Below are 23,144 nucleotides of genomic sequence, written 5' to 3'. Positions count from 1 at the left end.
ATCCAGTATCAACGGGGATAGTATCAATAGCTAACAGTGGGAATTTTGACACTGATGCTGTATGTGAGACTCTGAATTCACAGCCAGAGGAACTTTGTGAAGACAAAAGTAGCAACATCAAAGAATGAACACAGTCATGATGGAAAGGATGAAGATGTCCCAAAGGAGATGATACCAGCCAAATAACTCACATTAAAAAACAAAACAAAACAAAACTCTGGGAGGGGGTTTCCCTGGTGGCTTAGTGGTAAAGAATCCACCTGGAAATACAAGAGACACACATTCGATCCCCGATCTGGAAAGATCCCACATGCCGCAGAGCAACTGAGCCTGTGCACCACAAATACTGAGACTGTTCTAGAGCCTGTAAGCGGCAACTACTGAAGCCCGCACGCCTAGAGCCCATGCTCGCAACAAGAGAAGCCACCACAATGAGGAGCCCACGCATAACTAGAGAATGACCCTCTCTCACCACAACTACAGAAAAGCCTGCACAGCAATGAAGACTCAGCACAAAAATTTATTATTTAAAAAAACTAAGAAATTTCACAACTTTGAAAGTATAAGGATAAGCTGTTGGAATCTGATTTAGACTTAAGACTATGATAATTCAAGGCACAGAAAAGATGCTATCTCAATACTGTAAGTTTTGCAATAAGAAGAAAGCTAGTGCTGTTGCAACTTGACAAGATTTTACAAAGAAATGAAACACAATAATTCTCAGTGTTTCTAATGTTTAAATACAATGTTCTGAATAATTATTAATTTTACTATTTTTTCATTTTCCTATAATTTATGATTGATAGGAAGAGATTTTTTTCTCATGTTTGAAAAAATTTTTAAAGGTTGCAGACCATTCCATTTTCCCATTGATTACTAAAAGGGTTTTGCACAGTTTCAGTCTGCTAGGTTATTTTTAGGGTCCCACATTACATTCACTATACACATTCACTATACACATTCACTATAATTGTATACATTCACTAGACAAGATGAAGCCTACTTTTTAATGCCCTACTGAAAATCACAGATAAGGGGTTTTAAACTATTCACACTATAGGCAAGTTTAAGCTCATTTATTTCAGAAAGTTCAAAGAACTCTTACTTATCAATTAAAACCTAGATGAAATGTGCCCTCCACTGTGAAAACTCCTCCAGCTCTCCCAGGCAAAGTTCAGCTCTCTCTCCCCATCCCCATTCTCACCTTGGTGTGGCAACATTACAGTGCTTATTGCTTTGCTGAGATTACCAATCCCACAAATGAGTTGGGCTCCTGGTAGCCAACAGCTGTATTTTGACCTTTTTCATGGGTGTATGGTCTAAATAACTTTATATTTTTATTTTTGGGGGATATTTCATTTATTTTTTTTTTGCGGGGATACATGTATTATTTTATTATTATTATTTTTTACTTTACAATATTGTATTGGTTTTGCCATACATCAACATGCATCCGCCACGGGTGTGAGGAACACGTGTAGATAACTTTATATTTTTAAACTTTTTAAAATTTATTTTTATTGACGTATAGTTGAAGAACAATGTTAATTACTGGTGTATAGCAAAATGACTCAATTATACACAAAGACATTCGTTTTCAGGTTCTTTTCCACTATGGTTTACCATAGGATATTGAATATAGTTTCCTGTATTATACAGTAGGACCTTGTCGTTTATCCATTCTACGTTTGCATCTGCTAACCCCAAACTCCCGATCCAACCCTCTCCCACCCTCCGCTCCTTCGGCAACCACCAGATTGTTCTCTGTGTTCCAGATCCTGTTTCAGTTCATAGCTTCATTTGTGTCGTATTTTAGACTCCACATGTAAGTGATATCATATGCTATTAGGATCTCAATACACATTGGTAAAGTAATTAGCAGCGATGAGGAAGAAATTATGAAGGGAATAGAAAACGTTCCCTTTATATGAGATTTTCCAAGTAGACAGCACATGCTGTAGCACAGATAACAGCCATTTCATCTACAAAGTCTCTTTAACTCATCCAAAATACGGTATTTTTGAAGAGTATGTTTATCAGAATAAATGAACTGAGTGAAAATTCATTAGGTGAAAGTACATTCTAAATCACTGACAAGATTCATTCTCCCAGGGTGCAGCTGTATTATAACAGAGAAAAAAACTCTCCAACCAAAACGTCTGGAGCTGTGGCTTAAGTACAGTGACTGGCGAGTTGGGCCAAGTGTAGGCTGTGGAAAGCAGGAAGCCTAACTTGTGTCATTTCTGTTCCAGCCTACGGCTGGCACCAGCCTGGGGAAAGGGGACACACCCCCATTTTAAAAGACAAGCCAAGTTTTCACATTAAATCTGATTTCTAAACGTTAGCACCTGTTTCAGTAATGTAAAAAACATTTTGTGGGGGAAAAAGCATGGTTCCCACTTCTTGATGTGTGCTCCAAACCAAGGAGAATTTTCATGGGATGCGTGCTCAGTCGCTTCAGCTGTGTCTGCCTCTGGGTGACCCCATGGACTGTAGCCCACCAGGCTCCTCTGTCCATGGGGATTCTCCAAGGCAAGAATACTGGAGTGGGTTGCCATGCCCTCCTCCAGGGGATCTTCCCAACCCAGGAATTAACCTCACGGTTTCTCCAGCGTCTTCTGCATAACAAGCAGATTCTTTACCAATGAGCCACTTGGGAAGCCCTTTCATGAGGTATGAGTCCTTTATTTCTGATCACCTATGTTAGTAAAAACCTGGTTTCTCGGTTCCCCTGGGACATAAGGACCTATGATTCTTAAGACTATTTCATTCTCCAAGTACCCCTTTATTCCTCAGAAAGATTAACCAAATCTCTATCTGACATCATGAGTAACTCTGAAGAGATTTATTAAACTTGAACCATCAGAGTTAGTTCACTCTAACTGCTGTATAACTTGAGTGTAACAGTATAAAAATGGGATAAAACACAACACTACTGATATATTTAATAAAATCAAGTTACCAAGCTCTGACTGTTAATTTCCTAGCCTCTGATTTTTCACATGCCTGGTTAACTCCAGTTACAAGAATCCACATTATAGGCTTTTTTAGACAATACATTTTACCACCCCGCTCATTTTAATCTTTTCAAAGTCAACAATCTTACTTAGCTCAGTAACCTCCAATGGCGTTGATGCTGTTAAGGAATAAAAGATCAACATAACACAGCAGCTCTATAATGGTGTCCCTGAGATATCAAACAGATAAAATTCCATGCAGGCTATGCTATTGCAACAACTCTAAATGGAGTGTGTTCAGTGGATGAATATAAAAAAGCTTCATTTCTCTTTCATGTTGAATGGCCTGTGTGAATTGTCAAGGGGCTTGGTTCTACACACTGAGGGACCTGAGCTAAACTGAGGTGCTTCCATATTATAGTTGCCCATCTGGAATCCATGGTCTCCTGAGTCTCCCTTTGGGAGAAAAACAAGAAGAACCCTGCATCAATATTTTACTGCCTTGGCGTAAAAGAAAAACACGCTACTTCCCCCACAGCTCATTGACCATGACTATGTGTACATCTCTGCCAAACTCAAAGGGAGCTGGGACATGCAGGAGGCAATTAGAATACCTGGTGGGCACTGCTGTCTCACTACTGCCAGATAGTTCTTTAAAAGCTTCATTGTCCCATGGTCGAAGGACTTATTACCAAGTGAAACCTCCCCTTGCTCTTATTTTTTTTTATAATCCAGACCCATCAAATAGCCTTTTAAGCATATTTCCACCTGGGTATCTCAATAGCTTCTTAGACATGCTTAACTTGAACACAATCTTCTACATGCAACTTGACACTGTAAGTTGTCTAACCAGGATCCAAACATCAACCCACTTACCTAAGAGTGCTGCCACCTCCATCGCCAGAGGTTACTTTAAAAACCACCACGTTAAAACTTAACAACAAATGCAAATAACTTCATCCAAAATGGGCAAAGAACTTGAAAAGACATATCTCTAACAAAGATATATAAATAGTTAATGAGCATATAAAAAGATGCTCAGTAACACTGATCATTCAGTTCAGATCAGTCGCTCAGTCATGTCCGACTCTTTGTGACCCCATGAATCACAGCACGCCAGGCCTCCCGGTCCATCACCAACTCCTGGAGTTCACCCAGACTCACATCCATCGAGTCAGTGATGCCATCCAGCCATCTCATCCTCTGTCGTCCGCTTCTCCTCCTGCCCCCAATCCCTCCCACCATCAGAGTCTTTTCCAATGAGTCAGCTCTTCAAATGAGGTGGCCAAAGTACTGGAGTTTCAGCTTCAGCATCATTCCTTCCAAAGAAATCCCAGGGCTGATCTCCTTCAGAATGGACTGCTTGGATCTCCTTGCAGTCCAACAGACTCTCAAGAGTCTTCTCCAACACCAATTGATGGCTCAAAAGCATCAATTCTTCAGCGCTCAGCCTTCTTCACAGTCCAACTCTCACATCCATACATGACCACAGGAAAAACCACAGCCTTGACTAGACGAACCTTTGTTGGCAAAGTGATGTCTCTGCTTTTGAACATGCTATCTAGGTTGGACATAACTTTCCTTCCAAGGAGTAAGCGTCTTTTAATTTCATGGCTGCAGTCACCATCTGCAGTGATTTTGGAGCCCAAAAAAATAACGTCTGACACTGTTTCCACTGTTTCCCCATCTATTTCCCATGAAGTGATGGGACCGGATGCCATGATCTTCGTTTTCTGAATGTTGAGCTTTAAGCCAACATTTTCACTCTCCTCTTTCACTTTCATCAAGAGGCTTTTGAGTTCCTCTTCACTTTCTGCCATAAGGGTGGTGTCATCTGCATATCTGAGGTGATTGATATTTCTCTCGGCAATCTTGATTCCAGCTTGTGTTTCTTCCAGTCCAGCGTTTCTCATGATGTACTCTGCATTTGAGTTAAATAAGCAGGGTGACAATGTACAGCCTTGATGTACTCCTTTTCCTATTTGGAACCAGTCTGTTGTTCCATGTCCAGTTCTAACTGTTGCTTCCTGACCTGCATACAGATTTCTCAAGAGGTAGGCCAGGTGGTCTGGTATTCCCATCTCTTTCAGAATTTTCCACAGTTTATTATGATCCACACAGTCAAAGGCTTTGGCATAGTCAATAAAGCAGAAATAGATGTTTTTCTGGAACTCTCTTGCTTTTTCCATGATCCAACAGATGTTGGCAATTTGATCTCTGGTTCGATCATTAGGGAAGTGCAAATCAAAAGTACTGATATGAGATACCACCTCATACCCATAAGCATAGCTTACTATCAAAACACACACACAAAAAGTAACAAGTGTTGGTAAGGATGTGGATAAAATGAAACCCTTGTGCACTGTAGGTGAGAATATAAAATGGCACAGCTGCTGTAGAAAACAGTATGATACTTCCTCAAAATAGTAAAAATAGAATTAACATATGATTTAGCACTTCTGGGTATATATCAAAAAGAACTTAAATCAGGGACTCAAAGAGATATTTGTACAACGATCAACCGTGTTCACAGCAGCACTATTCAAAGTAGCTAAAATATGGACGCAACCCTAGTGTCCATCACTGGATGAACAGATAAGCAGAATGTGGTTTATACACACAATGGAATATTATCCAGCCTTAAAAAGGAAGGAAATTCTAACATATACTACAACATGGATAAACCTTGAGGACATTATGCTAGGTGAAATAAGCCAGTCACAAAAATACATATACTATGTGCTTCCCTTTATATGAGAAATGCAGTCAAAATCAGAAAGAGAGAAAGTAGATTGGTGGTTTCCAGGGACTGCAGGGAGAAAGCAATGCGGAGGTACTCCTTTTGTGTGTGTGTGTTCTTTAAGGCCTGCTTAGATGTTGAGCCTTTCTTTCTTTTTTTAATATAAATTTATTTATTTAAATTGGAGGTTAATTACTGTACAATACTGTATTGGTTTTGCCATATGCTGACATGAATCTGCCACAGGTGTACATGTATTCCCCATCCTGAACCCCCCTCCCACTTCCCTCCCCATCCCATCCCTCTGGGTTATCCCAGTGCACCAGCCCTGAGCATCCTGTATCATGCATTGAACCTGGACTGGTGATTCGTTTCACATATGATATTATACATGTTTCAATGCCATTCTCCCAAATCATCCCACCCTCGCCCTCTCCCACAGAGTTCAAAAGACTGTTCAATATATCTGTGTCTCTTTTGCTGTCTCGCATACAGGGTTATCATTACCGTCTTTCTAAATTCCATATATATGTGTTAGTACACTGTATTGGTGTTTTTCTTTCTGGCTTACTTCACTCTGTATAATAGGCTCCAGTTTCATCCACCTCATTAGAACTGATTCAAATGTATTCTTTTTAATGGCTGAGTAATATTCCATTGTGTATATGTACCACAGCTTTCTTATCCATTCATCTGCTGATGGACGTCTAGGTTGCTTCCATGTCCTGGCTATTATAAACAGTGCTGCAATGAACACTGGGGTACAAGTGTCTCTTTCAATTCTGGTTTCCTCGGTGTGTATGCCCAGCAGTGGGATTGCTGGGTCATATGGCAGTTCTATTTCCAGTTTTTTAAGGACTCTCCACACTGGAGAGTCTCCATAGTGGCTGTACTAGTTTGCATTCCTTAACAGATACAGAGTTTCAGTTTTACTAGATGAAAAGAACCTCGGAGACAGATGGTGGTGATGGCTGAACAACATTGTTGCTGTTGTTGCTCAGTCACTAAGTCATGTCTGACTCTCTGCAACTCCATGGACTGCAGCCTGCCAGGCTTCACTATCTCCCAGAGTTTGCTGAAACCCATGGCCATTGAGTAGGTCCAACCATCTCATCCTCTGTCTCCCCCATCTCCTCTCATCATCAATCTTTCCCAGCATCAGGGTCTTTTCCAATGAGTCAGTTCTTCACATCAGGTGGCCAAAGTATTGGATCCCGAGAACAACGTTAATGAATGTACTTAATACCACAGAAAGATACAATTAAAAATGGTTAACATAACATCAGCATCATAGTGGCATGAGACACTCTCTTTGTTTCTCCTCTTTTAATCTACAACAGTAAAACTTCCATAACTCAACAAAGGTTTCTCTGACCCACACACCAGGATGCTGGAGACTTCCACACATCTGCACACCTAAAGGTCGGTGGACTAGAACATGGAGGAGGGGGAAGCAGGGGAAGAGCAGAGGCAGTGCCCGTGACCCGCATCGCCCAGCCATGGCAGCTGAGCCTACAATTCCAGGGAACCCAGATGCAGGAGGGGAATTGGGGAACATGGCTCTGACGTCCCAGCTCCAACAGCACCCCCCGCCAGGGAACTGGGTGGCAGCTGCAGCAGTAACAGTAGGACCTGCAGCACAGTTCCTCCAGCTGTTGCAGTGTCCACGTCTCCAGCCCCTTACTTACATTACAGCAGCAGTGCCCATGAACCCAACGACCCTAGCTGTAGCAGAAGCATCCACTCACCTCCCCATCCTTCCTACCACCCCCACCACAGCAGCTGCCTGCAACGCAGGGGACCCCAGACATGGTGGAAGTGCCCATCATCCCAGGGTTCCCGGCAGTGACACCAGCAGCAAAGCACCAACAACCCCAGAGGCACACACAACGACAACGAAGGCGCCAGGCAACACCTGTGACAGAGAGGCAGCAGAGGAGGCAAAGGCCGATTCTCTAATGGAGCCAGAGGCACCTCAGATAAGAGAAATCCAAAACTTGAGATCTATCGCCACCTACTGAAAAACAAAAGAAAAGCCTCTACTTACCAACCTGTTGAATTAGAATTGAATGAAAAAAAGCTTTACCTAAATAAAGGTAAAACGCACAGAGGAACAACTCACCAAGCACCACGAAAAAATCATGACACTTAGTATCACATACACAAAAAAATGACTATTCTCCATAAATCACACCTAAAGTCTGAATACTGAAATTTAAATGACAGAGAATTCAAAATAGCTGTCATGAAGAAACTTAATGAGCTATAAGAAGATTCGGAAAAGTAGTTCAATGAGCTCAGGAATAAATAAATAATGAACAGAAACAATACTTTGCCAAAAAGACTGAAACTCTGAAATTATAAAGAACCAAAAAGAAATTCTGGAGCTGAAGAATTCAATAAATAAGACTTTTTTAATGTATTAGAAAGCACTGGAAACAGAACAGACCATATAGGAGACAGAATTAGCAAACTTGAATATAGAAATCTAGACATGACTCAGGTAGGAGAGAGAGTTATGATTTTTTTTAATGAGGAAATTCTAAAAGAACTGTCCATTAGGAAGGGAAACATAAGACCAGAAACTATAAAACTCCTAGAGGAGAACATAGGCAAAACACTCTCTGATATACATCACAGCAGGATCCTCTATGACCCACCTCCCAGAATACTGGAAATAAAAGCAAAAATAAACAAATGGGACCTAATTAAACTTAAAAGCTTCGCACAACAAAGGAAACTATTAGCAAGGTGAAAAGACAGCCTTCAGAATGGGAGAAAATAATAGCAAATGAAGCAACTGACAAACAACTAATCTCAAAAATATACAAGCAACTCCTACAGCTCAACTCCAGAAAAATAAATGACCCAATCAAAAAATGGGCCAAAGAACTAAACAGACATTTCTCCAAAGAAGACATACAGATGGCTAACAAACACATGAAAAGATGCTCAACATCACTCATTATCAGAGAAATGCAAATCAAAACCACTATGAGGTACCATTTCACACCAGTCAGAATGGCTGCGATCCAAAAGTCTACAAGCAATAAATGCTGGAGAGGGTGTGGAGAAAAGGGAACCCTCTTACACTGTTGGTGGGAATGCAAACTAGTACAGCCACTATGGAGAACAGTGTGGAGATTCCTTAAAAAACTGGAAATAGAACTGCCTTATGATCCAGCAATCCCACTGCTGGGCATACACACTGAGGAAACCAGAAGGGAAAGAGACACGTGTACCCCAGTGTTCATCGCAGCACTGTTTATAATAGCCAGGACATGGAAGCAACCTAGATGTCCATCAGCAGATGAATGGATAAGAAAGCTGTGGTACATATACACAATGGAGTATTACTCAGCCATTAAAAAGAATACATTTGAATCAGTTCTAATGAGGTGGATGAAACTGGAGCCTATCATACAGAGTGAAGTAAGCCAGAAAGAAAAACACCAATACAGTATACTAACGCATATATATGGAATTTAGAAAGATGGTAACAATAACCCTGTGTACGAGACAGCAAAAAAGACACTGATGTATAGAACAGTCTTATGGACTCTGTGGGAGAGGGAGAGGGTGGGAAGATTTGAGAGAATGGCATTGAAACAGGTATAATATCATGTATGAAACGAGTTGCCAGTCCAGGTTCGATGCACGATACTGGATGCTTGGGGCTGGTGCACTGGGACGACCCATAGGGAGGGTATGGGGAGGGAGGAGGGAGGAGGGTTCAGGATGGGGAACACATGTATACCTGTGGCGGATACATTTTGATATTTGGCAAAACTAATACAATTTTGTAAAGTTTAAAAATAAAATAAAATTTAAAAATTTTATTAAAAAAAAAAAGGAAGGGCAAGATGTGTTTAAAGGGCAATATAAGGATAATGGGTATCCCAGAAAGAGAAGAGAGAGAGAAGGGAACAGAAAGTTTATTTAAACAAATAATTGCTGAGAACTTCCCAAACCTGTGGAAGAAACTGGATATGCAAGTCAATTAAGCCAAAAGAATATCTAATTCTCTTGATGCAAAAAGACCTTCACCAGGACACATTATATTAAAACTGTCAAAAGTCCACGACAAAGAATCAACTTTAAAAGCAACCAGAGAAGAAAAAGCCAGTAGCCTACAAAGAAACCCCATGAGGCTCTTATCAGATTTCTCATCAGGAACTCTACAGGCCAACAAAGTAGAATGACATACTGCTTACACTCAAAGATAAAATACTCTCATCCAAGAATATCCAGCAAAGTCATCCTCCAGGTTTTTAGGAGAAATAAAGGTTTTCCCAGGAAACATACTTTGAGGGAGTTCACTACCACCAGACCTGCCTTACAAGAAATGTTGAAAGGAGCTCTTCTACCTGAAATGAAGAGGCAAAAGTACACAAAACTGAGTAAGGTGATGATCAGACAGGAAAAATCAGAAAAATTCAACTTTATATCAAATTAGGTTGTTAAACAATTATAATATAAAGGTTAAAAGGGGAAAGAGCAGTAAAACATATATATATATATATATATATATATACACACACACATACATACACACACAGACATACATATTCATTTTGGTAACAAACTCACAACATAAAAAGGGATAACTTGTGACAACAAAAACATAAAAGAGGAAAAGGAAGAGAACAGAACACATAAAGGTAAATGAAGACGAGATGCTACCAGCACAAAAAGGGCTATTCTAGCTTTGAGATATTTTGTACACATCTCAGTAACCACACAAAAAAAATCCAGAGCAGACAGGGCATCAAAGCCAGTGCACTGGGACAACCCAGAGGGATGGGATGGGGAGGGAGGCGGGAGGGGCTATGAGACGGGGGGACACATGTGCACCGTGGCCGATTCATGTCAATGTATGGCAAAAACCACCACAGTACTGTAAAGTAATTAGCCTCCAATTAAAATATAAATTAATTTTTTTTGAGTTTTAAATTTTATTTTATTTTTAAACTTTACATAATTGTATTAGTTTTGCCAAATATCAAAATTAATTTTTTTTAAATCTAGAGCAAACATGAAACATAAGAGAAAAGAGAAAAATTATAGAAAACTGCTAAAGTGGCATACAGAAACACAAGGAAAAAGAAAAAAAGGAAATATAGAGCAACCAGAAAACAAAAGATAAAATGGCAGTCCTAAGTATTTATCAATAGTCACCCTAAATGTAAATTGATCGAATTCACCAATCCAAAGTCATGAAGTGACTAGATGGATTAAAAAACAACACTCAGCTACATGTTTCCCCCAGGATAATCATCTCAGTTCTAAAGACAGACATAGGCTCAATGTAAAGGCTTGAAAGGTGATAGTCCAACCAGATGACAGCCAAAGAAAGAGAGCAGAGTCATACTCATGTCAGATAAAATGGACTTCAAGCCAAAAAGGGCATCAAGAGACAAAGCTGGATGAAAATGATGACAATCCATCAAAAAGACATAAAGTTTTTAATATATATGAACCTGAGCTCTAAAATATATAAAGCAATTATTTACAGACTTAAAGGGAGAAATTGACAGCAATGCAATAATAGTAGGGTACTTTAATACTACACTTACATCAAGGGATAGATCAAGACAGAAAGTCAACAAAGAAACAGCAGCCTTACATAAAACATTAGACTAAATGGACTTAATAGAATTATATAGAACATTCCAAATGCAGAACATGATTCAGAACATTCATATAGAATATATCCAAATGCAGCAGAATGTACAATCTTCTCAAGTGCATATTCTCAATGACAGACCATATCTTCGAACACAAAGCAATTCTTAATAAATTTTGAAGAGTGAAATCATATCAAGCATCTTTTCCAGTCACAATGGTATGAAACCAGAAATCAACTATGCGAAGAAAGCTGGAAAAATTACAAATGTGTGGAGACTAAACTACTGAGCAAATATGGGGTCAATTAAGAAGCCAAAGGAAAAATTTTAAAATGCCAGAAGACATCTGTTCAAAACTTTATCCCCTCCACTCCTCCGTCCCTGCTGCCCATCCCCTACACTACCCTCTCCAACAAGCTGCATGAACCTAGTGATTCTCTCTCCAAATCTGCAGCCGGAATCTAAGATAAGCTTCCATCAAAATCACGGCCCCTGGGAACATTTCCACAAAATGAGTTCCACACTATGGGTTTCACCACTGGTGAGAGCACTTCCAGTCTTCTCCCATTCAAGTCACAGGCTCTAAGATGTCTCTCTTGTAATTCAAAAGTCAGCCAGTGCTTATTCATTATCCTTTAATTTAGGCATAAACTTCGTGGCCTAAAATTTAAGACTGTCCAAAACCAGGCCTTACCCACCTTTTTTAATTTTACTTTTCCTCAAACTCCTCTACTTTCATCAACCTCTCCAGCCACTGTCCTATCCACACCTGACGCTTACAATTCTTTGCTTTTAATCACAGTGTTAGACAGTCTCACTGTCTCCGGTACTGACTTTCTACCTGTTGTTCAACACAAAACATAAAAGCAACATCAAGATTCCATCGATCAGATGTAATCTTTCCCTCCTTAGAGCTGCTGTACTGTCTCTCTGAAAAATGAAAGTGAAAGCCACTCAATCATGTCTGTCTCTTTGCAACCTATACAGTCCATGGAATTCTCTAGGCCAGAATACCAGAGTGGGTAGCCTTTTCCTTCTCCAGGGAATCTTCCCAACCCAGGGATCGAACCCAGGTCTCTTGCATTGCAGGCAGATTCTACTGTCTCTCTGAGGCCAGTTATGTGACAGTACTATTTTTAAATAGCCCAATCTCCCTTTTAGAATATAAAATCCTCAGGGCAAAGTCTGTTCTACTTATAACAAACTTGCCAATTCCTATAAGGTCTAATTATTTGGAAAGCCAGTAACAGCTACCCTCTTGACAAGTCATCGAGAGGATATCTGGGGGTTTCACTCCAAGAGATCTGTAAGCTTCTAGAAAATCAAAATACTGATCTTTGAGGGACCCAAAGGTGGACTCACTTTCTTTTTATAGAACCAGACATCTAATCAAGAGTCCCTAACTCATTTGTTTTCAGAAGTCAGGCATGAAACTTTTAAAAATGAATAAGCATACTGCAAGCTTTTAATTCAAATATACATTCCACAAAAGAAAAGAAGAGATGAAAGTTATTTGTTTCCCCAAATATACCTCCTCTCATTTTCTTGGAATTCACTGTCCCCCTCTCATTCACATTTCCCCTTGATTGCCCACAATACAAAAACTATTTTATCCTATCATGAGAAAATCCACAGAACAACAAGGAAAAATGGTAACTGACACTTGACCTCAGCATCAGGGAAATAACAGGGAGCTGCAGTGGGAGGGAGTCCAAAGCAGGAGACCACTGTCCTGCCCAAGGTGGCTGCGCGCTAACACCAGCCTCCATCAGCATGCAAGAGCTGACCCAAAGTGGCCCGTCTTTCAGGTTTTTCAAGAAAAGCTACCAAACCAGACTGCTATGTAAAATCTCCTTCATTTTAAAATGTTGGCAGACACATAATTCATATCAAAATCACTTTTTGAACAAATACAATAGGGCCTAAACACGCCTGTATGTCATATACAACCAGGACGCTACCCATTCGTTTTCTGTTTATCTGAAATGGGTTACAGAAAAACTGTCAGGAATGTGGAAATACTCAAAAGAGTGAGTAAATGGTGCTTCTCCCAGAATCACGAAAGCTGGTGCCCCACGCATTTTATGACTAGCTGTGCTTTGACTGTAGAAAGAAGGAATGAACAGACAGCTTTACAGCCAAGCACCTGACTTTTGGTCAAGGGTACACAGTGGGGAGGTGGCCCAGGGCTAAAAAGCTGCTGAGAAACTGAGGCCAATTAACACAAGCTGAATCCCCTTGAACATGGTAGGATTTTTAAAACCAGAAGACCTTCCTGAATTAATGTTGGAAATCATTTCTTCCAAGAAGATGCCAGAAAAAGTGTTACTCATTGCATTTGTACATCATGGTAGAAAATATCTGCTGTACTCCAAATGTATTTTTCTGCAAAAGTAATTTTAAATCTGTCTCATATAGGAAAATGTGTGGAGCCCATAAAAAGTTATGAGTAATATTCAAAGAATTTACACATTTCAAAAATGAATTTAATTGATTATGAAATTTTCCAAAGGACCGTCTCTGGAGGCTTAAGTTCACTAATGATGTCACAAGGGAGACTTGGAAAGACAAACATGCAGATGGATGAGGATTTCATTAATCCTCAACAGCACAGAATTGCATTTGGCATTATCTCAGATGTCTTCATGTGATTTTCAGAGTGAAATTTTCAAAACAGTTTTTCCCTTCAAAATTTTAGGTTCTTAACATCTGAGGAGAATACAGTTTTTAAAAAATCACTCAGTTTTCCAAAGGCTGGTTTCAAGAAATTACGATTCTCTCCATTTATCCTCAACCTCCAACACCTAGTCCCATCTGATTAAACAGCATATACCTATCATACTGTGAAATGTCAACCAGTTGGTGAGGTATATTTTCACCACTATAAACTCATTTATGAAACAAAGTGAGTGTGGAGCGAGATGTTCATTAATAGGAAACAATGACTGACGCCAACCGCCAAGCCACTGCTCGCATGAGGCTGACAGTGGTCCAGGAAACAACCAGTCAAACAACCCTGCTCAATGCAACACAGGAGGCAAAAACTTTCACAAAAGGAACTGAAAAGCTGCAACGATACCATCTGATAGAGACATGCCACGTAGTCTATTCATCAGGAAAAGCAACCTTCACCAAGGGAGTCCCAATCTGAAGCATGGCAACACAAACCATCCAGATCACACAAGGAGGGTAACACGAACCATGCTAGGGAGAGGGACCAGCTTTTACTCACACACAAGTATGCACTGCCTGCCACACATGTGCCAGTCACTGTGTTAAACACCAGGTATGTCACAGGGAATAGAATTTCAGCAGTCCCTGATCACACTTACAATCTACTGGGGGAAAGCAACACATTTTCAAAATAGTAATAAAATAAATATACTGGGGTAAATGAAGGAAGAGTGAGGGGAAAACATCATCATTTAACACAGGGGAGGGGTTACAAAGAACAAGATGCTCTGAATCAGAACAGTGAGAGGGTTTGTACTTTATATTGGCTAGGACCATCTCTCTGGGTCTCTAAAGGGTCACTGAACCCAAGACCTGAAGGATGTTAATATATACAGGACTTCCCTGGTGGTCTCGTGGTTAAGAATCCACCTGCCAATGCAGGGCACAGAGGATTGATCTTGGCCTGGGAAGACTTCACATACCACAGGGCAACCAAGCCCGTGCACCACAACTAATGAACCAGCACACCCTAGAGCCTGCGGCCTCAACAAGAGAAGCCTCACAATGAGAAGCTCACACACCGCAACCACAGAGTCACCCCCGCTCACTGCAACCAAAGAAAACCCATGTGCAGCAATGAAGACCCGGCGCAGCCATAAATGAATAAATTAAAAAAAAAAAAAAGAATACAGAACACCGCAGGCAGAGAGTACAAGACAAGCATGAAAGCCCTGAAGCAGCGGGAACTCAGTGTTAAAGGAACTGAAAGAAGACCAGACTGGAAGCAGAAAGTGACATATGACATGGAGAGAGCAGTAAGGGCCAACTTATACAAAGCCAGGAAAGCCAAGGTAAGGAGTTCAGATCTTAGATTCTAAGCACACTAGGAAGGCAATGAAGGGGTTTAAGCATTAGAGCAACACGGCTTTATGTGTGTTTAAAAGAACACATTAAAGGGAGCAGGACCAAGAGCAGAGAGATAAGTTAGGACAACATGGCAATTGTCAGGCAAGAGATGATGGGAACATGGAGAAGGTTCTGGAAGGTAGAATAAAGAAAAGTGAAACACATCAACATGTACTGAGGGTAGAACTCACAAGACCACTGACAGAACTGATCAGGTGTGAGGGAAAGAAGTGATGAAATAATCACACATGTCTCCGGTATAAATAACTGGATGGCTGGTGCCATCACTGAGCTTGGAAAAAAGGAGAAGAACAATGAGACTGAGAAAATAAGAGTTAAGGTTTGGGGACCTCCTTGGTGGTTCAGGGGTTAAGACTCCATGCTCCCAGTGCAGGGGGTACAGGTTCCATCCCTGGTTGGGGCACTAAGATCCCACCTGCTGCCTGACATGGCCAAACAATAAGAAGAAAAATATACCAATGCAGTTATAATACATATATTTTAAAAATACTTACGGTTTAGACAGGTTATATTGAGATGGATTTCCATCCAAGTGGTAATATCAAGCTAAAGTTATAAGGTTCTAGTGATCAAAGGGAAAAATCTAACCACAAATATAAATCTGGATTTCTACAGATGATATTTAAGGTCATGGAAGCTGAGGCTCCCACATAGGAAGAACACTAAGAAGAGATAAAAGTTCTCCTAATTTAGGTGCCAAACCAGCCTTGAGAATTCAAGGAGACAAAGTAGAAAGGTAGTCATAAGGACCTGGGGGTGCGGGAAATGGGTAGTTATTGCTCAAAGGTTATAGAAGTTCACTTTGGGAAGTTGAAAAAGTCCTGCCTGTGGATGGTGATGATGGTTGCACAGAATGTGTATGTACTTAGCGCCATGTTCAAATGGTAAAATTTTATGATTAATTTTATGCTATGTATCTTTCACTATAATTAAAAAAAAAAAAACTAAACCTTGAAAAATTCAAGCATTCAGGCATTGGGTAGAATAGGAGATGCTGAAAAAATAGGAGGACAAGGAGCTTCTGGGAAGATGGCGAATGACAAAGTCACCGAAGATGAATGAAAAATCTAAGACTTATCTGCCTACAGGAGAGTCCCTCAAGGGAAAAAGAACTGAAAGCTACTGAGGGGGTAAGACTTTGACATATTCCTTGTATTCTTGGAACATGGAGACCACAGGTAATCTTGACACAACCAACTACGTGGAAGGCTGAGTACAAGAGATGTGGTGAGTTGAGAAGAGAAGGGATTTTGAAGGAGAGCATTATTAATAGAAAAATCTTTCAAGTTTTAATTCTAAAAAGAAGCAGAAAAGCAAGACAGTGGCTGGAAGGGAATGTAGGCTCAAGGGAAATACAGCAGTTGCTAATAGCCTAGCCAAATGTCCTGCTGCTGCTAAGTCACTTCAGTCGTGTCTGACTCTGTGGAACCCCATAGACGGCAGCCCACCAGGCTCCCCTGTCCCTGGGATTCTCCAGGCAAGAACACTGGAGTGGGTTGCCATTTCCTTCTCCAATGCATGAAAGGGAAAAAATAAAGTGAAGTTGCTCAGTCGTATCCGACTCCTAGCAACCCCATGGACAGCAGCCTACCAGGCTCCTTCATCCATGGGATTTTCCAGGCAAGAGTACTGGAGTGGGGTGCCATTGCCTTCTCTGAGCCCAATGTCCACTTTCTCCCAAATAGAACCTCCAATTTTTAACTGGGCACATGGACACCTAAAATAAGTACTCTGCCTTCCTTGAAGAATTGGTATGGTCAGGTAACTCAGTTCTTCTGAGTTATGGGAAATGATAGCAGATTCTGAGAAATGGATTACCTTTGTCTGTCTTCCATCCTGCTCTTTGGACTGTGATGTCTAACGCTCCAACTTGGATTATGAAGATAAAGGCCATCGCCTGCGAGCCTTGGAAACTGTACAGGCAGAATCGACATGGTTTACTGCGGTCTTGAGTGAGCACTGGCGCCTCCCAGACTTGCACTGCCCTGCTACACAATTCTTTAAGGGGAAATAATCTTCCATCTTATCTTAAACAACATATCACTCATTTTGCTTTCTGTTTATTTTCTGTTTCTACAGACAATTCTAATTCTAACTAATAGAGGCAGTTTTTGTCTGTCTTTAACATGGGAGACACTACTTGATGAGAGTGTAAATTGACACAGTCACTACGGAGAAGAGTATAGATTCCTCAGAAATCAAACACAGAACTACCATACAACCCAGCAATTCTACCACTGGGCATATACCCAGAGAAAACCATAACTCAAAAAATACATGCACCCCAGTGTTCACTGCAGCACTATTTACAACAGCCAGGACATGGAACCATTGTAAGTGTCCATCAACAGAGTAACAGATAAAAAACGATGCAGTATCTATATATAATGGAATATTAATCAGCCATAAAAAGGAATGAAATCTGGTCATTTGTAGAGACATGGATGGATGTACAGAGTGTCATACAGTATGAAGAAAAAAACAAGTATTATATATTAACACATATATGTGGAATCTGGGAAAATTATATATATGATCTTATTTGTAAAGCAGAAACAGAGACACAAATGTAGAGAAATATATGGATATCAAGAGGGAAAGAGGGTGGTGGTGGAAGGAATTGGGAGATTGGGATTGACACATATATATTATTGCTTGTTGTTGTCATTCAGTCGCTCAGTCATTTCTGACTCTTTGCAACCCCATGGACTGTAGCACACCAGCTCCTCTGTCCTCCACTATCTCCTAGAGTTTGCTCAAATTCATGTCCAATGAGTCAGTGGTGCTATCTAACCATCTCATCCTGTGCTGCCCTCTTCTCCTTTTGTCTTCAATCTTGCGCAATATCAGGGTCTTCTTCAATGAGTTTGCTCTTTGCATCAGGTGGCCAAAGTATTGGAGCTTCAGTTTCAGCAACTGTTCTTCCAAAGACTAGTGTAGTGACTAGTGTAAGCAGATATACTATTGATACTATAAATAAGATTAAAAAACCTAGTGAGAATATAGTATATGGCCCCAGGAACTCTACTTAACGCACTGCAGTGACCTGAATGGGAAAGAAGCCCAAAAGGGAGGGGTACATGTATATGTATGGCTAATTCATCATAGTGCTGTACAGCAGAAACTAACACAACATTGCAAAACTACACTCCAATAAAAATTGATTTTTAAAAAAATGAAAAAATAAAATAAGACACTAGAACACAACTGTGTGTCAATGGGAGTAATCCCATGAGAGAGACTGACTCAAGACAGAAGAGGATAAAGTCTAAGGCATGAAGCATGTGGGATATGCAAATCCAGTGTGGTTAGAAAGATGAGAACCAGGAGAAAGCCAAATCATGCAGAACCTTGAAAACTATGGTAAGGATTTTCCTTTTTTACCTAAAAGCAATGGGAAACAACTAGACATCTTTTAACAGGTAAGTAGTATACTTAATGTGTATTTTTTCAAAGATCCCTGACTGTGGTCTGGAAAAGGTAATAGAGAGAGAGCCAAGAGAGGGAGCAAGGAGACCAGTTAGATGGTTATTTTGGCAATCCAGATGAAAATGGTGTTGGCTTCAAACAGGATCATGATTAGGCACTACAGCAAAGTGATTGAATATGATGAAGACAGTACTGGCAGGACTCTATCTGATGATGTGTGAGAGCTCAGGGAGTGGGAGCAGTCAAGGTCATGACTTGGACAGCACTGTAAATGGTGCTGCCATCCACTGACACAGGGACGTGGGGAGAATACACAGCTGGGGGAGCTCAGTTTTGAACATACTAGGGAACTTCCCTGGTGGTCCAGTGGCTAAGACTCCACGCTCCCAATGCAGAGGTCCAGGTTTGATCCCTGTTTAAGGAACTAGATCTCAGACACCACAAGATTTCACGTGCCACAGAGAAGATCAAAGATCCCATGTGCCATAACTAAGATCCAGCACAGCCAAAAAAAGTTTAAAGAAAATTTTTGAACATACTAATTTTTAAGCTCCTGAGTTAATCAAATGGAAGTACCCAGCAAGTAACTGGCTTGTTCTCAGCAGCTTTACTCATAATAGCCCAAAACGGGAAACAGTCAAGAAACAGATAAATCGTGGTAGGTTTCATACAATGCAACATAACTAATTAATAAAAAGGAATGAATTACTGATATATGTAACAATATGGATGAAACCCAAAAACACTATGCTGAGTGAAAAAACTCTTATACCAGAGTATATACTGTATGTTTCAACATACATAATATTCTAAAACACAAAATACTAATCTTTGATTTATTTTTTTTAATTTTATTTTATTTTTAAACTTTACATAATTGTATCAGTTTTGCCAAATATCAAAATGAATCCATCACAGGTATAAGAAAACTCAGAAGAGTGGTTACTTCTGAGTTTAGGAAGATTCAAGAGGGCCTAGGGGAAGGGGTGGGAGGAAATTTTTCCAAGCTATAGTCCATATCATCATTAGAGTTTGAGTTACATGGGTGTATATTGTACATTTGACAAGACAGAGAATGCTACATTGATTTTTAACAACAAAACACTATGGATAAATTAGGTATGCACGGTGAAGGGCTGAAGTGTGCTGTCTACACATCAGCCTGGAATGCATCAAAAAGCCGGATTCGTGAAAAAATAGAAGGATGGACAGATGATCCATTTGTGATGAAGCAAATACTTTTAAAGTAATTGTAGAATATAAATAGAGGGTACAGGGCATCCCTTGCATAATCCTTTCAACTTTTCTGTATTTTTATAACAACACGGTAGAAAAGCCTCACAAAACCAAACTGCATTTCTTTAAAAGCAATAACTAAGATTTTACAAAAACACAGACAAGCAAATTCTTCCTTTCTTTTCTTCGTATCTTCACTTTGACTGTGAATCCATGAATGTTTACTACTAAGGAACTTGTAACCAATTCAATCACCAAGAAAATTATTATGTTATGCCATCTGAAATCATTATCAAAGACCCAAAATACAGACTTTGCAGAAGAAGAGTTAAGTAGAAATATTCTAATGCATTTTAAGCAATGAAACCATGATAATTTCGGGGAGAGGTACAAAAAGTCCCAACTAAAACAGGCAAAATGATGGTCATTCTGATTTATGCAACATGTTAACAGAGAATGTTTTCTTATTTTCATGCACTGGAAGGTCTTTAGGACCTATTTAACAAGTAGGTAACTATTACTAGCATACCAAATGTCACATTATGTTACTCATTAATGTATTTTTTCCATGTTTCCCTAGGAATCCTGCTTATATTCTTATTTCCACTACCAAACACAAGTGTTTTACTTAAAGAAAACTCCTCAGTCACTCTTTGCAAAAAATATCAACTATAAAATTATTAATGGCTTAGTTAAACTATACTAAAAATTTATCTTCAAAAAATAAAATCGAATTTCCCCCTTTCTCCCCATGCAAAAGGGTTTACTGAGGATGATCCAACCAAAGTAGTAACACCAGGAACTTGAATCCTGAGGATCAAGACAGAGCTCAAGGGCTGGCTGAGGAGGAGCTGATTGCATTCAGGAGCAAGGACATGACTTTTTGAGGGCCCAGAGAATGATGCAGGGCTGGTCTGAAACTGTGTAGAAGATCTGCATTAAAAACAAGACAGCTGGTGGCTGGGCTCTAGACAGGCGTGAGAGCCTGACCAGTTTCCAGGGTTTGTACTTAAGACATCTGCCAAGGTGTTCCAGAGGACGGTGGCCATGATGATAGAGGAGGAAAAGAAGAGCAGTAGAGGTGGAAGAGCAGGACACCCGTCGTGTGGCTCAACAGAACCCACCAGCCCACAAAGTGCTGCTTCTGGGTCTCAGGTTCCTATTGGCCCTTGCTGATGCAGGGCATCCATTTAACTCTGCCTCTCTGGTACCTGGCACCTTCCCCACCAAATTCAATGGCTCCTTCAGGCCAGGCAGAGGAGTGGAGGTAAGACCTAGACCCTTATTTCCTTTCTGGGGTGCAGTGGGGCAGCATTTCCTTAGGTCAGTACAGTGCAAAAGCAGAGAATGGAGCCACCAAGGTGTGAGTGAGAGCCAGGTACAGCAAACAGGTGATGAACGTGGTCTCCAGGAGGCTGACCTGCACCATCAGAGGCAGTACGGGCCAAGGAGACACTGATAGCGGGGTGCCAGTGGCCAGGAATAAGTCCATCATCATGAGCAGAAAGATGCGTAGCCCAAGAGAAGTGCTCTCTTTCTGCTGGCAGGAAGAAGCTGAAGGTACTGATGACAAACAAAAAGCCATCGGGGACCAAAGGACGCATCACGCAAAGGCTGGACCTGCACCTGGTGGCCACCTGTTTAGATGAAAGGGCCTCGGACGAGTGTGAAATTCTGTTCATCAAAGGCAAAAGAGAAGATGTCCAGGTTACAGATGCGGACCACTCATGGTGGCTGCTCATTTCTGGACCTTCACTGCTGACATGCGTCATGAGACCTGCAGGTGCCTGATCCACACGCATGAACTCCTCAATAAAGATATCTAGAAGCCACAGGCTCTCAGCCGCCATGCTGAGCTTCCTGATGTCCCCATATGCCTCTGGGTTCCGCCTGGTGGATACACTGTATGAGGTCATATTTAGCCACAGGAATGATGTCCTCAGCTGAAGCTGTGCATCCACTTCCAGGACAACAGACAGGGTGAAGGAGAGGCTAATGTGAGTGGGATGCTGTAGAGCATGACTGGACAGAAAACTTTCTGTCAAACGACAGCATCTACCTCCATGCTGGTCAAAGTCCAAGTGACCAACAGAGTGTTTCCTCTCACTTGAAGCAGCAGGTAGAGAAGGAGGCAAACTCTTCTCCATGGAGTCAACCTCTTTCCATTGTCCCCTCCTAGGCTCTTCTCTGGAGACTCAGTGATGATATTGACATGAACAGACTAGAGGCCACACCTTGAGCCCTACCTCGAATTATCTTCTTAATTAAAATTTTTCATTAAACCATTTTCAAAATCAGCAAAAAATTAAAATGCTCAAGGTCAACTCTCATTTATTCAACCAGTCCTTACAAAGAGCTTATTATGCAGCAAGGACTACTGTTGACACTATATGAAAAAGTTTTCATTTAGTAACATAAATGTTTAATTATACACTTAATTATACAATTATATTTAATTATACATTCACTGCTTGGGAAACTATAATTTATTGCTTGTTTCAACAGTGAAGTTTTTAACCTATAGTCTGGTGAATTTAGTAAGACAAGTACCTTCCTTACTGTACATGCTATTCATTTGGGCCTTTCCTGTATAAAACTTTTTATACTTTTTTAAATTTTTTTGAAAATTTATTTATTTTAATTGGAGGCTAATTACTTTACAATACTGTAGTGGTTTTGCCATACATTGACATGAATCAGCCATGGGTGTACATGTGTCCCCCATCCTGAACCCCCCTCCCACCTCCCTCCCCATCCTATCCCTCAGGGTCATCCCAGTGCACCGGCCCTGTGTACCCTGTCTCATGCATCGAACCTGGACCGGCGATCTGTTTCACATATGGTACTATAAATGTTTCCATGCTATTCTCTCAAATCATCCCACCCTCGCCTTTTCCCACAGAGTCCAAAAGTCTGTTCTTTACATCTGTGTCTCTTTTGCTGTCTCGTATATAGGGCCATTGTTACCATCTTTCTAAACTCCATATATATGCATTAATATACTATATCAGTGTTTTTCTGACTTACTTCACTCTGTATCAGATCAGATCAGAT

At 40.5% G+C, this 23,144-nt stretch overlaps 2 protein-coding genes across 4 annotated transcripts in view; both read right to left on the bottom strand.

Moving 5' to 3' along the window:
- The window catches only part of BICC1 (BicC family RNA binding protein 1), a 349,295-nt gene that overhangs the window by 162,419 nt on the left and 163,732 nt on the right, over positions 1 to 23,144 (bottom strand). The gene's annotated exons all lie outside the window — the stretch shown is intronic.
- On the bottom strand, positions 19,751 to 22,561 carry LOC113885568 (5-hydroxytryptamine receptor 3D-like). Its single transcript, XM_027531053.1, has one exon. It carries the CDS (start codon positions 22,235 to 22,237, stop codon positions 21,410 to 21,412), a length of 828 nt encoding a protein of 275 aa, XP_027386854.1. The 5' UTR covers positions 22,238 to 22,561; the 3' UTR covers positions 19,751 to 21,409.

The sequence above is a fragment of the Bos indicus x Bos taurus genome, chromosome 28 (assembly GCF_003369695.1).
Source record: "Bos indicus x Bos taurus breed Angus x Brahman F1 hybrid chromosome 28, Bos_hybrid_MaternalHap_v2.0, whole genome shotgun sequence".
Classification (NCBI taxonomy): Eukaryota; Metazoa; Chordata; class Mammalia; order Artiodactyla; family Bovidae; genus Bos; species Bos indicus x Bos taurus.
The sequence above is the reverse complement of the archived record's forward strand: the minus strand, read 5'-3'. Positions and strand labels throughout refer to the sequence as shown.

Bases quoted from the DNA above. Each gene is read 5' to 3' on its own strand.
- LOC113885568 (XM_027531053.1), bottom strand. From the start codon at position 22,237: ATGGAGAAGAGTTTGCCTCCTTCTCTACCTGCTGCTTCAAGTGAGAGG.